The following is a 17725-nucleotide window of genomic DNA, read 5'->3' as shown; positions in this document are numbered from 1 at the left end:
AGAGCTTGGCTCCCTATAGCACATGTAGTTGCTAACACAACACATGTACTAGGATGACCCCCGTCTTCATGCCTATGTGAGAGAACAAACGGGGTGGCCACACCAGCCAGTTATGTGATGTCAGCGGGACAGTGGTGCTGGCAGGAAGATAGAAAACCCTGGAGAGAGCTACTGAGAGCATAGTTCTTGAGTTCTGGTAAGTACATTCCAGTTCCCAGAGGGGATGGAGCACTAATGCAATTCCTAAGATGCTATAGCTCACAAATAATGGAAATAATATATACTAGCAAAGGTGTTTCTATGTAAATGACCTAAGGAAAAAAGTCTTTTGAAATTGCTATATTTGAAGTCAAAAGACTTGGAATTTTGACTATGGTCCAGCATTTATATTGTATGAGTTATTGATGTTTCTGTTTCTTTTCACATAAAATGGAGCTAATAATACTTTCACTTTGAAAGGGAGAGACAATCAAGGGGGTGTATGCAGCAGATATTATAAGTTACAAAGCAGCAGAAAGCACTAGAGGCCTCAATACTTATACCTGCAAGTAGGCATAAGTCCAGCCGGTTAAGTAGTTAGGACTGAATGCTAGGTACTTGTGACCTACTCAGGTGCTGCTAAATTTCAGCCACAGTACCCTAACACAGATGTGGGCAGTCTTCCCTGTGTACTAAGTAGTGCTCTTGGAATGCCCTTGGGGCACATCACAAAGTACTGTGATGGCTACGAGTGGCCTTCATGGTCTGTGTGGTCTGTGATGATCCTCCCTTTTCTACTTGGAATACTCTCATCTTCCATCCACTCCCTAAACCCCAGCACCCTGAAACTCTGCTGAACTATACACCTGCTTCAGTGTTCCTTAATCGGGTGTGTTCCTCTTTCTTCTGAAGGCTCACAGGGGTCAGTACTTAACTCTTTGTCCGCTTTCAAAAGAGATGCTAAGAGCTGGTCTTTTCCTCCCACTTTTGGTCAGGGATAGGCCTGACACCTGAGCATTTCCAGGGTGAGAACCAAGAGGCTTTTCCTTGAAGCCTGAGTTCTTGTCCCAGCTGGGTCCCACCTGAGACTGAGGGAACGTTTGTAAAGGAACACAGTACAGCGCTAGCACTGTGACCTGTAATGTGGGGTTAGGCTGGCTCCATACAAACTGCTTACAGTATTTATTCCCATGTTTGTCTCCGCTGTCAGGCTGAGTTCTCCTGAGAGGCAGAACTAGGTATGTAAGAGTTATATGGAATTACAAGGATTGACTCATCCAATCACAGATGCTGAGAAGTCACAGGATGTGCTGTCTGTCAAGGAGGGACGCATGAGGGAGGCAGTGCAATTCTTTCTGAGCGCAAAAGCCTGAGAATCAGGGAGAACAAGGGTTGTAGCTCCAGTTTGAGCTCAAGAGAAGGTATATGTGATGTCTCAGCTTAAGTGGTGAGACGGGGAAAACCCTCCTTTCTCTGCCCTGCTCAGACCCACAGTGGTCTAGGCGGTGCCCACCACAGAAGAGAGCGCTGGCTCCCGTTCTGTCCCATGCATCTGCTTGGCTCCTTCCCTCTTTTCATCAAGTGTGCTTCACCAAGACAGCTTTCACCTTAAAGATCACTTTCTCTGGAGAATTCTCTTTAAATGCTGTGTGTTGGGCCTGCGCCTGGCACCTGTAAGTCTTCTCTCAGCTTCTGTCATGCAGTAAGAGACTGCTCTGCTTGACTGTCCCCTCCTCCATTAGTACTGTGAGTGAGGCATCACAGCCGTGAGGCTCAGCTCAGTCTGAGATATCTAGCAAAGGGTTCAGCAAGGCTTTATTTCAAGTAATAATTAGGCAAAGCCCTTTAAAATCCAACTCAAGACCTAATCCAAGACCCTAATATCCCTCTCTTGGAGATGTGGTGATCTACTCTTGTCAAGTGGCTCCTAATCTCTATCGATTTTTGTTCTGTGTAATGGGTATATTGGCTAGAGTATAGGTCTGGCTGTCTTGACAAGTTGAACAACTAAAACCTCCTCCCTTTCTTTCTCAGAGACAGGCCGCAACTGGCTGGCGTGAGGAAAGGGTCACGGAGGCCTTTTCTGTCTCCTGCCCCAGTGGAGTGCTTTCCTTGACCCTTTCTAGAGAGGCTGACTATGTCCTGGAATTCTTGAACCCTGCACCCAAAGTCAATCACTCTTTTGGCCGCTTGGGGACCTATTCTAATCTTTCTGGGTCCTTTGGGTTTGCTTCAGTGTGGGGTGTGGATGTTTAGAGCCGAGCTGGAGAGCTTCCTAGTCCTTGCCTCCACCTTCTCCTGAGCTTCCTCCCATGAGAAGACCAGAAACTTTGGATTAGTGCCAAGATTGTCAACTGCTCCTTGATATAAAGTCATGAGCTAAAGTCAGGACCATGCTTTGTCCCGAGGTCCATAACACACCAGCCCAGTAGGTGGGCAGCCTGGCAGTGCTGTGTACCAAGGCCCACGACATACCAACCCAGCAGGTGGGCAGCCTGGCAAGATAGAGGTGAGAAATCCCTTTGGACAAAGCTAAATACTCATGTCACTTATTGGGGTAGCTCTTTGCCATTCTTCCCCTTCCTCCTCCTCCTCTATTTTTATATTACTGGGGATTGAACCCAGTCTTCCACATACAAGGCGAGCCACTCTTTCACACTGAGCCCAAGTGCCCCGGCCCCCTTTAACTTTTTATTTTGAGACAGGGCCTCACTCATTTGCCCAAGCTGGCCTTACAGTCATCTGTAACACATGTCGGCCTGAATTTATGATCCTCCTGACTCAGCCTCCCACATTGCTAGATTACAGGCCTGTATCTCCAGGCCTGGCTGAGGACCATCATCTCTTTACAGGTTGTTTCCATTGGGTATATGTTGAGGGTCTCTTCTATCAATTCTCCACTCCCCTAACACATACAAGCAGACAGACAGACAGACAGACAGACAGACAGACAGACAGACACCTACCCACCACCATCACTGTCACCCCTCCACCTAGAGAAGGAATTCAAAGGGAGAACCAGGTAGTTGGGAATGAGCTGTAGCAGCTGTAGGGGCAGCAGCTCTTCTGTCACCTAGAAGAAGCCAAGTGAGCCAAGGTAACGTCCCCTCTTGCCCTCCACCCCAAGCAGGGCAGGTTCCATCCTGTAGGCCAGCACTGCCTAGTTTTTTTGTAGATGTGACACAAGATAGGGTCATTTGGGAAGATGCGCCCTTAATTAAGAAAATGCCTGTAGGTAAGTCTGTGGGATAGATTTCCTTGATTAGCCCACCGTGAGCAGCGTCACCCCTGGCATGTAGTCCTGGGTTGTATAAGAAAGGTGCCTGAGAGAGCCCAAGCAGTGTTCCTCCATGGCCTCTTCAGCTCTGGCTTCCCTGGATGATGGACTGTAAGCTATAAGATGAAATAAATCCTTTTCCTCCACAAGTTGGGTTTGGGCCTGATGTTTATCACAGCAACAGAAAAGCAAACTGTTATAGGGTCTCACTTCAAGCTTTAAAAGAAGCAGGATCAGTATTAGCCACTGAGAACTGTAAATACACACCAAGGTTTTCTCGGCAATGCAATGTATGAAACATTTTCTGGCTTTTTTCCCCTTTGTTTTAAGAAAGTGGGGGTATTCTAATGGCTACACAACCGGCTTTCTAAAGTGTGAAACCCACTTCTCTTTGCATTTCTGTTTCCCCGAGAGAGAAGCTAGCACATTTGCGGCAATTTGGTTAACTTTTGTTAAGGTTTCTTTCCCATTATGTAGGCTTTTCTTTTCTTTCCACCTTCTCAGACGTTGTTCTTGAAGCCAGGAACTTTCCATTCTTGGTTTCATCCAGAAGACAAATATTTCTGGGAAAACACAGTGTCTAAGCCATTCAGCAATTCTGCTGTTATGTAACTGACCACACTAAGGCTTTGAATTAACTTTGGTTACATTTTATTGAAGAGTGTCATAAAATAACTGCGATAATTTTTTCAAAAACATTTGCAGGTTTTCAAAATAGAGCTTGCTTAAAAAATCTGTGCAGCATCTAGCAACAATGGCCGAGGGCAAAGTTAGTTTGAAATAATGACAAGTCCATTGTCTGTCTTCCAGCACTGGCTTGGGTTTGAGGATCTGTGAGTGCAGGGAGCCTTCTTCCCATTACTACCGCCCACTCTGGCTTCCTCCTGTCTTGCTCTCTTCTCTGGTCCTTTGTGTTTCGCTTTTGTTTGTTTGTTTTTGTTTTTGTTTCTTGTGAGACACATTATGAGATAGGTTGCATGCTCCACCTCCAACCCTCACCCCTGCTCTCTGCCACCCGTGTGAACTCCCCTGCATATGGGCTGACACATCGTTAGCTCTCCCTCTCTTCAGTCATCCCTCTGTCACTATCTCTAGTGTCTTTCTCCTAAGGACTGAGCCAATGTTTTCCCAAAGCCGAATCTCTTCTTAGTGTATCTTTATTTATGTGTCCTGCTTTCTCAGAGTTCCAGTCCTAAAGCTTTACCTTTAATTTGTTTATTTGCTTCCTCTCTCCTTTCCTTTTCTTTCTCTCTCTCTCTCTCTCTCTCTCTCTCTCTCTCTCTCTCTCTCTTTCTTTCTTTCTTTCTTTCTTTCTTTCTTTCTAAATATTTATTTACTTTATGTACATGAGTACATTGTAGCTGTCTTCAGATATTCCAGAAGAGGGCAGTAGATTCCATTACAGAAGGTTGTGAGCTACCATGTGGTTGCTGGGAATTGAACTCAGGACCTCTAGCAGAGCAGTCAGTGCTCTTAAACGCTGAGCCATCTCTCCAGTCCCCCCACCCTCATTTTCTTGTCCCATGCCACCTGTCATCAGTTGCAGAATGTATTCCTCTCATATCCTCGGATTCATTTCTTCCTTTCTGAGCCCTCCTTGTGTCCCTCTGAGAGCAGCTGCTAATTTAGAAGAGCGTTCTTCCACAGCCTTCTCTTGGTCCTTTCTCTCCTCACAAGCTAGTTTACGAACCAGCATTAGAATCATCTGGTTGCTGTGCTCTTTTGTCATTTCAGATTATCTTTTTTATGTTTTTATTATTTTTTTACACAACATATTTTGATTGTTTTTTTTCCTCGTACAGATTCTTCCTACATTCCTATCCACCCAACTTAATCTCTCTCTCTCTCTCTCAAAAAAGAAAAACAAAAAAACCAACACAAACAAACAAAAAGCAAAACAGACAAGCAGACTTAGAGGGACAGGCACACTGACCTGCATTGCGTTGGCACATGCTGACACTGTTGGAGAATCCAATTCTGTCCCCTAGCAGTTCTCAATTGCAAACTGTTTTCCTGGACCACAGGTTCAAATCTCACCTCTTTCTGTTTCCTTTGAACCACATGGTCCCCCCTGCACCCATTTGTTTCTTCCAAGCCATGTGACAACAGCCTTTGTAAGAAAAACTGTATTACCTGAAGAGTTTAAGGAATACCTTTAGTTAGTCTTTGACAATTTCATACATGCATCTTAATGATATCCACCCTGCCTCTCCCTTCCCATTTCCCTCCTCGAAGACTTAAAACTTTTTAAATATATAATTTAAAATCATGCACACACATGTGTGCCTATGTGCATTTTAAGCTTAGGTGTCATGGAAGCTATGGATTCCGGCATCTGGAGTCACAGCTGCCCACTGGTCCTCTGTAAAAGCAGTGGGTGCTGCTATTGCTCAGTCATCTCTCCATCCCCTGACAGGCTTCTCAAGAGTCATCTCTGCCTGACAGAGTGTCATCCTCTCTGTGTCCCCTTGCCCTGCTTGCTCCTATCTGTTAATTTTACTTGCTGATTTCTGGCATTCGAAACTCCTTTTCACCCACTTCCTCTGTACTTTTCCTTTCTTGTTAAAGTATAACAAATACCTTTATCTTAGTGACAATAGCTAATATTAGTCATTCAACCATATTTACCAGTCACTTATTGAATTTACAACATGGCCCCCTCATCTACCTGCCACGTCATCTCTCTCTTTAGTTACTTCTGGCATCTGTAATGCTAATAACCATAGCAGGTCTCTGTTTGTTCAGCACTGAAGTGGAAACTTAAGGATTCTTTAGAAGGTCAGTTGTGTTAGATGGTGTTAGTTGGCACAAACACATGAAGGAACATTTCACTGAAGCAGACGCAGGTGAAAGGATGTTCTTCTAAAGCAAGCACGTGAAAGGACAAGTGATGAAGGATTCTTTGCTAACAACACGCATGTATTGGTCTTCCTTACATTGTGTAGTTGAGCTCCATTTGTCAGGACTCCATAGAAAGAAATGCACCAAAAAACTTCTGGTGGTGTGCTGCAGTTTCTTGCTGCTTCCTCAGACTCTGGCTGATTGGCAGAGTGATGTCAGCTGACACAGATGCACCTGCTGAGGCAGGACCCGTGCTGAGACACGACCTGTGGAGGACATGTGATGTTTGGAGGATATAAATTGGAGTCTACAAACAGTGATGGAGACTGAGCTTGGCTTGCATATAGATCTAGGTGTACAACGCTTGTTTGTCTTGAGTCTTTACTGATCTTCTATTTGCTGAGACACAGCCAAGAACTTCTCCTGGTCTTTCCTGCTGACTTGTGCCTTTGCTATGGCCTGGCTATCTTGTGAGGTCATGCCACCACTGCTGATTCATATTTGCTACCCCCACTCTACTGAGCTCGACTGCTGGTGTATCCATGAGTAGATAGAGCTGCCGCTGCTAACCTGCAAACTGAACTGCTGATTTCCAGACAACTCAGACTAATGTTGCTCCAAAGAACCTTTCTAAACAGGTTCACTTCCCCCATATCCTTTCTTCCCCACTACCTCTGGTGGGTGGTGGGCTAAAAGAGAGGTGAAAATGTTTAAAACCATCATTAAAAGTAAGCCTTAAAAAAAATTAAAGTTACATACCATCCCTGCCTTTGTAGCTTACAGTCTAGTAAAAGAGGTTAGAGCTGTCAGTACATGTGTTTAGCTGTGATCGATTTATAAGGAAATAGGAATATGGTACTGTGTCCACAAATGAATAATATGGGTATTTAACTAGAGCAAGAAGAAGAGGCTGAGATGTCCCACATAAGGGAAATGCCGTCCTGCTCTTTGGCAGGAGAGGTTGGATATGCCATGACTTTGTCAAAAACATGGAATTCGATAGCACAGTGAGATGAGGAGAGGGAGGGTATAGCCACAGCCAGGCTATATGGGATACAGGAAGGATTTAGGCTTTTATCCTTGGCAATAGGGAACCACTGGAGGGGGTAAAGGACAGGGGGAGATGGCAGTGTTATTTGGAAAGATCACTCTGTCTAGGGAGAGAATGATTGGAATAGGCAGGAACATTGAGCTCAGCCTTTTTCTGGGGTTGTAGCAACTCAGTAAATGCTGCTCACTGATTGGACGGCGTGACACTTAGGGCTCTTGCTGTGATCTTTGTATCACAAAATTCTGTTTTCAAGCTATAGAATCTTGAGCTACTTAAAAGAGAAACCTGACTTTTTAGCATCATTACTTTCCTATAGTCTTTGCAATTCTTTAACCTAACACACGCAGCCCCTACTGCTGATAGTACTGAGTAGTAACCATGGTGTTGGGGACTGTGCTGAATGACGTCTTGACGTCTTGACTATCATGATTAACTCCTACTTCAGGCCAATGACAGAAGTGTTTATATTCCTAACTTCTCAGTAGGATTAAGCTGGGTCTTGCCTCAGAGTGAAGTGGTCAGGCTAGACCTCAGCTCTAGATGTTTCTGACTGAAGAGCCATGTCTCTTTGCCACTTCAGTCTCTTTACTTGAGGCTCACTACTAGTTCAATGCCATGCTTATGACTTTAGCTTTGGGGGGAAAAGGTGATCCGGCTAATTGGCCAATAATGCTCCAGACTCTTGGCCAAAGCCTTCACCTGAAGCATAGGTCACCTACTCACCTTGCCCTCTGACTCTTTCACTGTGTGTCACCCAGAACCTGGCGACATGTCTCAGCCGATCTTTTCATCTCTGTGGACACATTGCCAGCTGTGTGTCCTTTTTTTTTCTTTTACAGAAATCTATAATTAGATGAGGCATTAATTATGTTAGCCCCAGGCACAAATAGTATTCCACAAGCTATCTTCCTCTGTAAGTGAGCATCACCAACAATTAAGAGTGACCACCAACAAATGATTAAAATATTAGTTGAAAAATATCTTCTGATATGGCTGTAGGAGCCCTTTGTCTCGGGCCTGGCAGTGGTTGAATGGTATTTGCTTGTATTTCTTCTGGCTTTACTTTCCATCCCTCAGGGCAGCCTTTTCTTTAGTTGCAATAGGACTGTATAAAATGCTCATAATTTGCTTACATGAATAGAATAATCTAATAGCAGAACATTGAGAATATGAATTGATGCCTTATAGTGTTTCTGTGATAATTAATAAGGTCAGTTTGGGCTCAGAAAATGACAGCAATTGTCTATTGCTTAAGAAGGTTTTAAAGGACCATTCATCTTTAACCAAGCGTGACTGGCTCCGTATCCCTTGCAAAGCAAAGTTGAAAGTTCAAGCAAAAGGTAGGCGAATGCAGCACCCCCAGGGTTTTAAAAAAAATTTTTTTTTATTTTATTTCAGAGTTGGTGATTGAACCCAGGGCCTTGTACATGCTAAACACACACTTTATCAATGAGTTGCACCCCCAGGCCAATCCCAGTTTTCACAGCTGGAAACAACCCGAACAGAATGGCCAGCTGACACGGGGAGACTGAGCGTGGGAAGCTAATTGCTAAGCAACATTGCCCCCAAACCTGAAGACCAGGGAGGAGCATTCATGGGCTGTCCATAGGATGGAGTAGCTGCAGCCACACTTAGATATTGCTGGAGCTAAAAGTTAAGTATCTGTTTTATTTGCTTATATCTCCCTTCCAAGTGATTGTTAAGGACCTAGAGGTAGCTGAAGGTTTAGTTATGAATAAAATTATTGCAAATGCCTCTTACCAGTTTCATTTAAAATCTATTAGCAGTGAATAGGAAAGGCTGCCCTTAGGTAGTAGTTGTGGGTGGGTGGAGACAGTTGCTACTTGGCCACTGTAAGGCAAGGTGTAACACACACCTTCCCACAGTTATTGCTGCTACTCCTCTCTTAGAACTGCTTTCCTCTAAACTTTTGACTGGGCATAGGCCAGAGTAGTCTAGCCTTGAGTTTGGGGATGACAGAGCTAAGGTCTCGCTAATTTTAGTCATCTCACATGGCATTGTCATCTTTAAGGCAAGGTTTTTAAGTGACTTCATTAAGGTATGAGTGACATGTGGCGTGCTGTATATATTTAGTGTTTTTTATATTTGATGAGCTTGGAGATCAGTTCATAGTCATGAAACCATCATTACCATCAAGGCCAGGGACAGATGCATTTTCTTCCATGTTTCTTCCTGCCCCATTGTTACTGTTGCTATGATACTAACATAGGGTCTGCACTCAGGCAACAGTAGCTTAGGTCCAGTGCAAAATTATTTCCTATAACTGAACCTCACATTCTGTGACCACTATCTTCTACTCCCAGCCCTGCCAGGCACACCCCTCTATTCTGCTTCTGTGTGTTTGGTGACTTCATGGACGGGAGCTCTCAGGTTGCCTTTCTGAGCTTGGCCTATCTCCCTTAGCATAGCATCTTCCAGTTCCACCCATGTAGTCTCTTTAAAAGGACTGCTGTCTTTTTAAAAGCTGGAGAATCTCCACTGCATCACATTTACTTTTATCTGTTCATCCGTTGATTGGCGTCCAGATCGTCTCGGTAGCATGGCCATTATGAACAGTGTTGCAATAAACATGGGAGTGTAAAGCGTTTCTTAGAGATCTGGAAATACATTCTTTTATAAATGCCACAATTGGCATGCTGCATTTTATGTATTTTTAACTTGAGAAACATCTATACTTTCTTCATAGTGGGCACTGCTTACGTTCCCAGCAACAGTATACAGTATGCATCTTCATTAACACGTGAACCTCAACACTTCCTTCCCCACCCCCTTCCATCTTTCCTTTAAAAATTTATTTCTAGTTAGTGTACAAAACAGTATAGCATTTTCGTAATACTCCTCATTGTCCTGCTTTTCCCTTTTGGTGAATGACACAAGATATGTGTTCATCTACTTGTGGGTGTTTTTATAAAATTTTTCTAAAATGTCTACTCAGGCCTGTTGGCCATTTGAATTGGATTATAGCTATTCTTTTGCTATTGAGTTATAGGACTCTTTTTTCTATTGCGGATATTAATTCTTTATTGGTCATGTGTTTTTGCAAATTTTTTTTTCTCCCATTCTGTAGGTTGCCTTTTCTGCCTGGCTGAATTCCTCTGCTGGGCAGAAGCTGTTTGCCTTGATGTCGTTCCTCTTGTCATCCTCTGTTCAGAGCTTCTGATGGTTGGTAGTTTGGGTTAACATGGACTTAACATATGGGTTAACATATTAAGTCTTCAAGATTACAAATAGGTATTTATTTAATTGTTTATATCAACAGAAGATCAATTAGAACTAATGGACAAGTACATTAAAATAACAGAACACAGAACCAAAGTTCAAACATTAATTGTGAATCCCTAGTACTGGGGCGGAAATGACTGGTTAGGTAGCCCAGTGGACATAGTATTTGCCAAGGTTGGAACCTTAGAACCCGTGTAAATGCTGCATGTGGCAGGGTGGCCTGTAACTCCAGGGCTGTGAGCAGGCATCGAATGATCCTGGGAGCTCATTGTTCAACCAGTCTGCCCAAACTGAGTTTCAGTGAAAGACCCTTTCCCAGAGAGTTTGAAAAGCAATTATGGAAAGGCACCCAGATATCAACCTCTGGCTTTCGCACGAGCCAGCTCACGTGACCGTGCCTTTCCTGTGACCTGTGCACATTCACACACCTGTCACACCACAACCTAAAATTAAAATTAGGAAAGCCAATCATAATAGCACCAAGTAGAATCAGATACTTGGAAACGAACTTATTGAAAAAAAACAGAGTCAGACACCAAAGCTTCAGAAATGTTTTTTGGTGGTCTGAGTCTAGGGTAAGGTGTTTACTAGCTGAGTCAATTCACACTGATGGATAAATGGGTTATAGGCGTATGCTCCTCACGCTGTAGCTAGTACTTTAATCCAAAAACCCTAGCAAAAGGGTAATATTGATTACATTGCCTATAAGTGAAAAAATTTTTTCAGCCACAGCTTTACTTTTTTTCTTCCTGGATTAAAAGTGCTAAAGAAAAGAGGTTCACAGTTGAGTGTTCCTCTGCTCGGCTCCAGGGAGCACACTAAAGGAACAGCACAGACACTTCACTGCTAGACTTCCCCATCAGTCCCAGAGTCCCGAGCAGGCTCCAGCCCATCTTTATCCTTTTCTGTCCCCTGCAGCAGTGCACAGCATCCTGTGTTTGGGGCCTATCGCTCATTTTAAGTGAAATAGTTTAAAATAAGTGGAAAAAGCCCTTGTTGACTTCAACATTTGATAGTTCTAGATCATATAAGTCCAGCTATTTGGTTTTCATCTTTTTCTTTCCTTCGTAAAAGGATTGTGACAAAATCACACCTTCCCAGGAACAAACACAAATAATCATTCTTGGCATGTCTCTCTGGAGCTTGAATATAATTTGGAAGACATCATTTCAGATTTCTGTACATTGCAGACATGACAGCCTTTCATGGAGTTCCGGCCTACAGCTCCTAAGGGGGAAGGGCAGTAGGGAGAAAATGGAGCCTTCTGGACAGCTCTCCGTGCACTAGGTGACTTGCACATTTCTTTATTTAACCCTTTCTGAAATTCTGTGAGGTTTGTCCTACTTTGTAGCCAAGGAAGCAAATCGGAGGGAAGCCATGGAAATGTACTCTGACTTCCACTCTTAAGGCTGGGCTTGAAGGCTGGGCTTGAACTGGGTTCTGTTGTCATTCCCTTTACAGCCAGAACCCAAGTCAATAGGATGAGAAGAAGGGAGAGCTACAGCCTGAGAGGCTTGTGAGGCCCAAGCCACCTTTCCCAGGAATTTCTGGAGAAGAAACTGCTTTTGTGAAGAAGTTTTTCAACAGTCTTAAAACTTGCAGCACAGATTAGGTTACAGCGGTGGTGAAATTAACTGAAGTGTTGCTCATCTGTCCTGGGCTGCCTCTTGAGGTCTTCAGAATCACCAAGGAGACTCATCTAGGTGTGACCTGGGGCCCTGAGGCAGATAAGAAGCCTGAGGTAGGGCCGCCACATGTTTTCCCTCTGGCTCCTGGGACACTCTGTTCTGAGTACTGAGCACAGCAGAAGGAATGTGTGTGTGTGTGTGTGTGTGTGTGTGTGTGTGTGTGTGTGTGTATGTGTGTTTAATATTTAAATTATAGAAACATCCACTTTGGTTGTAAAAGATCATTCTCTCTACAGTCTTGAACTCCTGAAGCATGGGTCTTTATGAGGAGCGTTTGACTGACTTGAAGACATCCTTCAGTGTGCAGAGATCCTTTGCTTGCTTGGTGTAGCCTCTGTCATTTCTGATGCCCTTCTGGAGACATCAGTGCACTGATTGCCTAACTTTTCAGCTCATGGTATATTCAGTACTAACCAAAGCTCAGCACAGCAATCTGGAGGAGGTCCTTTTCAGTTTGACATGTGTAAAACATGACATTTTTGTAATTGGTGTGGAGTTCTGACAGGTACAGTTTGGCTACCTGACTATGGGCTATCTCTTGCTGTTGATTTATTGAAACTAGATCTTTTAAAGTGTAATGTATTGTCCCCCACAGACTATTGTGTTAAGATAAAATTCTTTTCAGCATTGTCCTTTGAAAGGCTTTCCCTACAGTGATTATCCCTCTGTGTCCCCACAGTGCACACCCCCCATGGCTACTCACAGAGGCTCCAGAAACCCCTAGGACCACTTATGGCCTCTGTCACAAACTGTCAGATCCTGCAAAACTCTCTGCTCTCACCAGCAGTAGCCAGTAAGCCTTATCAGACTGGGTGGTGGAGTTGATGCATGCCTGTAATCTCAGCACTCAAGAGACAGAGGCAGGAGGATTGCCAGAAAAGTTCTAAGTGTTCAAGGCTAGCCAGGACCACCTTTTGTTTAAAAAAAAGAAAAAAAAAGCAAGAAAGCCACAAACAAGAGTGGGCAGTAGGAACAAGTCCAGGCAGTTGCAGGTGCGGGGCAGGGTAGAGCCGCTGGGCACGGTTTTTAGATACCCAGATAGCTTTTGACTTTATCCTAATGAAAATCTTCCCCCCAAATCGAGGGGACTCTGATTTAATTGCTGTAAATTCCAAATAGCAAGCAGATCACACAAGAATCCCTAATCCCTAACAGTTTCCTTCAGTAAAGCAGACGGAGGCTGCGCACATGTCCCATGGCACACATGGTTCTATTTTGTCACCTGGTGGCCACCAGGAAACCCCGATGAAGCGGTCTACTTGAAAGCATCGTTTCCCCACCACTCTGAGCTGGAGAAACGATTGCTTGCTCCCTTGATCCGCGGGGCTTCCGAAAGGGAGAGTGCGCTCACAAGCACAAACAGGAAAGCCTGACATCACGGAGCGGCGGGGAGGAGTCTGCTGCCGCGGGCTCCCGGGCTGCCTGCTCGCTGGCCGGCGCTCCTTTGTGGCCCGGTCGCGCGCGGCGGCGGCGGCGGCAGTCGGGCAGCAAGGCGCGTGGGAAGCGCGGGGACCCGGAGCCGGGCCAGAGAGACGCCCCGACCGCCTCGGAGCAGGGCGCACCATGCAGCGTCCGTGTGCCGGAAAGAAAACTGAGAATGAAATTACTTTGGCAAGCTAAAATGGTAACGCCAGCTCCCCGCCTTCCCCTGACGCTTCTCTGCTGGGGGACTCGTCCCATCTCCCGCTTTCTCGGGCCGGGTTGTTGGAGCACTGTCTAACTGATCAGAGCCACCCGGACCCCACTCTCTAAGAGGAGCTTTCTCATTCTGCTTTGTGTCCTTCCCCTCTCTGTGCCTCTTCTCCCTAGAAACGATGCCTGTGTTCTCAGGCATCGCCTGCGGGGTGTCTGGGACAGGCAGATGCGTGTCAGGAGAGCAGAACTTGGAAAGGACAGAACTCAGTCTGGGGGAGCGGCGCCGCGCTCTGCTTCCCAGCGGCAGCCCTTTAACACAGATCCGAGGTTTAGCTGGCGACATGGCTATCCAGGGGGTCGCTGTGTAAATTTCAGTGGAAGCTGCATGAAGATGTTTTGCTTTCTCGGCACTTGCCAGAGGGGCTTTTCTTTTCTTTTCTTTTCTTTTCTTTTCTTTTCTTTTCTTTTCCTTTTTTCTTTCTGGAAATAAAAACTTTCCATACCCCACATAACTTTTTTTTGGGTTTCAAAATAGTAAGAGGAGAAAAAGAGGTACAACTTCACTTCCCAAAGAGGGCTCTTGGTATTAAAACACTTGTTTGAGGGAGTTTAACATCGACATTGCTCAAATGTTTGTGTACTTTGAGAAGTATAAACTCTTGTTTTTGCAAATGAGTTATTTTTTCCTTTCACTTAAGTGGACAGAGTTGATCAGGACTAAACCACAGTTTCCTTAAGAAGGAAAAAAAAAAACTTGAAAAGATGATTTAAGATACGTGGCTAGGTTAGGAAAAGTAACTGACCAGAGAAGGGAGAAGTCGGAGGCTCCTGATACCGCAGGAAAAGGCTGCCAGCCAAGAAAATCTCAGCCTTGCCTATTGCAGGGTGTCCTGTGTTGCTCTGTTTGGAGGATTTACTCAAAGGCTTGGAGAGCCTTTGTAAGCAGGGAAGCAGCTGGGATAGATTGTGGTTAGCCAAGGGGGAAGAAAACAACAACACACACTACGACCCTCTTTTTCTTTCTTTTTATCCTGTCCCTGGCAGAGCTCGATTCAGGACTGGGGTGAAGAGGTAGAGGAAGGAGCTGTTTACCATGTCACCCTCAAAAGAGTCCAGATTCAACAGGCGGCCAATAAAGGAGCGAGATGGCTAGGGGTGAGTAGCGCTTCCGAGATCTTGAACTTTGGAACAGTGTCTTTGCTCTTCTGTGAATATCATTATTATTTAGCCAAGGTAGCCCCCCCCATCCCCTTTTTCTCCCCCTTAGTCTTAAAAAGGAAACTGCTGATGGCCAAGTGTTTGCTCTAGCTGGACAGGTCTGTTTTAGGACTTGTGTTTTCCTAAGCATCTTCCCTAAGTCTGTCAATAATTCAGAACCTTCCGGAAACATCTTGAGGTATTTGGCAAACAGGCTGGGGGTGTTGTGGCAGAAGAGGACAGACACACAGAGACCTGGTCAGAGAGCACTACTAGCTTCTACATGTGTCATAAACCGCTGTGCCCAGAAGATAACCTTTTCTCTCTCTCCTCCTTACACAGTGATGCCAACAGCCCAGTCCCCACTCCCAGAAGTTCAGAGGCCATTCAGACCCGCTTCCTTTGAGGGGCGGCAAGGTTTCCCATTGTGACCTCCTTTCTGTAGAATGGGAGTAGACTGATATATACTTAGTCTTGGGGCTTTGCCTGTAGAGTATGGAGTCGGTGGCAGACACTCGGAAAAAATCTGCTTTCCATAAACTATTGGGGAAGGTCATGTGAGTTCTTAATTCGACCAATGAATCTTTCAACACATCCCAAATGAAGGGACTATGCAAGGCAGAGAGCCTGGCGGTGGGATCAGGAACATGTGGGAGAGTGGAGAGAGAGTAGTTACAGATGACACAGGGAGGAACATAGCGGTGTCTGAAGAGAGGCAGGACTTGTGGGTAATGGTCTTCAAAGCACTGAGGAGTGTGTGCTTGCATCGCAGCCTACTAACCTTAGTTTCAGAGCACACAGGGTTTGGAGCAGTGTTCCCAGATGAGTGCGGAGTGCACGGGGCTTCCTGGGAGGAGCGGAGGCAATATGACTTGTAAGACTCATAGTCAAAGGCAGGAAGCCAGGAGCCCTATCTTCCTTAGCCGTGGCTGCTGACATTGGATCTCCCCCAACCCCCGCATTGACCTTCTCAACCTGCCTTAAGTCAGGATTTTCCTGCCACTATGCTTGGATCAGGACACTGTTGACCGGGATGGTAAGTTGCTAGTGACATTGAAGATGTAGTCTGCAAAGTTAGGCACTTTCTCAGTGAACACTAGAGGTCTTTACTTACTGAGCAAGCACCTTACTCAGAACATGATCCTAACATTAACTGTGTTTAGACTGCTGACCAACCACTCTGTTGCTTTTGGGGGCTTTATGTATATATACAGTATTTCAATGTGATGTTGCTATGGTTTTGACCTGTGTGGCTATTTGTAAATGATTAATAAGCTCTAAACCAGTTGCCTTCAAATAGACTTTGCATTTATTGGTGTTGGGTAGCCCTGGCTGTCCTGGAACTAGCTCTGTGGACCAGGCTGGCTTCAAACTCAGAGATTCACCTCCCTCTGCCTTCTGAGTGCTGCAATTAAAGGCATGCACCACTGTGACAGGCTTTTCTACTCTTTCTAACGATGTAAAATGCTGCATGGGTGGCAGTGTTAATATTTAGCCAGATATGGTAGCAATGACTGTAGTGTGAGCAATAGAGGGGACCCTACCCCCAATAAACCGTCCTTCCTTTAGATGCCAGAAGTCATTAGTGACTCTTACCAGTTATTCTGCTCATTGACTCCACTTCCCTTCTCATCCTGCCTCTCTCCATAGCCATATAGAGTTCAGAGGGGTTGGCTCTGACGTAAACTGTAGATCTGAAATATTGAGAAGAAAGATCATGTAAGCTTGTTTTTGGTTCATAGAGGAATCCTATCCTCCTCCTTTTGAACAAATGACTCACAGACACCACACTGCTCATCAAAAGTCAGTCCTTGGACCTCTCAGCCTGGGATGCCACTTGATTTCTTGTCTTAGGTATCCTGTGAGGAAGCTCTGTTTTTTTTTTGTCCTTGAAAAATCCCAGCTTAATTTAATATGACTCAACCAATTGAGCCACAGCAATTATGAAATCCTTTTCTTTGGTACCCAGTTGGCTTCCTCGTGTTTGTTTTCCTACATTCCAGTAACCCATTCAGAATTCTTCAAAGTGAACACTTTTAGAGTTAATGGGGTTGAGGTAAGGCAGGGAAGACGCTTCGTGCGCACTGGCATCTGACAACAACTTTATGGGGAAGGTGGTATTATGATGCTGTCTTTCATCTTTATATACAAAGAAAATAATGCCCAGCGTGATCTGCCCGCTTGCCTGTGGGGTCATGTAGTTAAGAAATAGTAGAGGCTAAATTTGTATATGGGTACAAATTTGTTGTCAAGAACTGTCCAGGGCTTTAAGGCTGTTCCCGTAGTTCTTGAGGATAGCGTTGGTGTACAAGAACAAGGAGACTAGAGCATACCTCCCCTAGGGATAATTCTTGGTGTGGGATTTGAAAAACGTAGCCCTCTGGTCCTCTTTATGCTTTGAATGATAACCTGAGCTGTAAATTATAAGGTGTGTTATGGTGATGTGTATCTAATTGATAAGCTCGACACTTGGGATGTGTAAAGTGGCACATGAAAGATGTGTATGAGGTTCTATAGCATGTGAGTGTAGGCGGAGTCTTGGTGTTGTGTCTGGAGTGCTCTTCAAAAAGCTTAATGCCTGCGAGCCTAGCACTCAGGAACATCAGGAATTCAAGGCCATCCTCTGCTACATAGTGATTTAAAGACCAGCCTGGGCTGCACAAAACCCCTCTAAACAGAAGCAGCAGCAGCAGCAGCAGCAGCAGCCCTAAACCAAACCAAGTTTCAAAAGATGGAGTATAATTTTTCTATTTTTCTAGTGCTAAAATCTCAGGATAATTAATACTCAGTTCTAGGAAGTGAAGCTAAATAATT

The 17725-nt window shown here is 44.8% G+C and overlaps 1 protein-coding gene across 6 annotated transcripts in view; it reads left to right on the top strand.

Annotated features, from left to right (window-relative positions):
• Rgl1 (ral guanine nucleotide dissociation stimulator,-like 1) overlaps window positions 1-17725 on the top strand; it is a 249547-nt gene that overhangs the window by 127622 nt on the left and 104200 nt on the right. For 2 of the 6 annotated variants that reach the window (NM_001346118.1, NM_001346117.1), the window contains exon 3: window positions 14759-14869. The exons of 2 other annotated variants lie outside the window; for them this stretch is intronic. In NM_001346118.1, the coding sequence (NP_001333047.1) occupies window positions 14759-14869 (111 nt within the window). Of the gene's footprint in view, window positions 1-13469; window positions 13704-14758; window positions 14870-15784; window positions 15948-17725 lie in introns of those variants that run through there. 2 more of the 6 variants (NM_016846.4, XM_006529268.4) reach the window with 2 other exon arrangements.

Source organism: Mus musculus, chromosome 1 (genome assembly GCF_000001635.26).
Source record: "Mus musculus strain C57BL/6J chromosome 1, GRCm38.p6 C57BL/6J".
NCBI lineage: Eukaryota > Metazoa > Chordata > Mammalia > Rodentia > Muridae > Mus > Mus musculus.
Note: the sequence above shows the minus strand (reverse complement) of the source record. Positions and strands in the feature narration are given on the sequence as shown.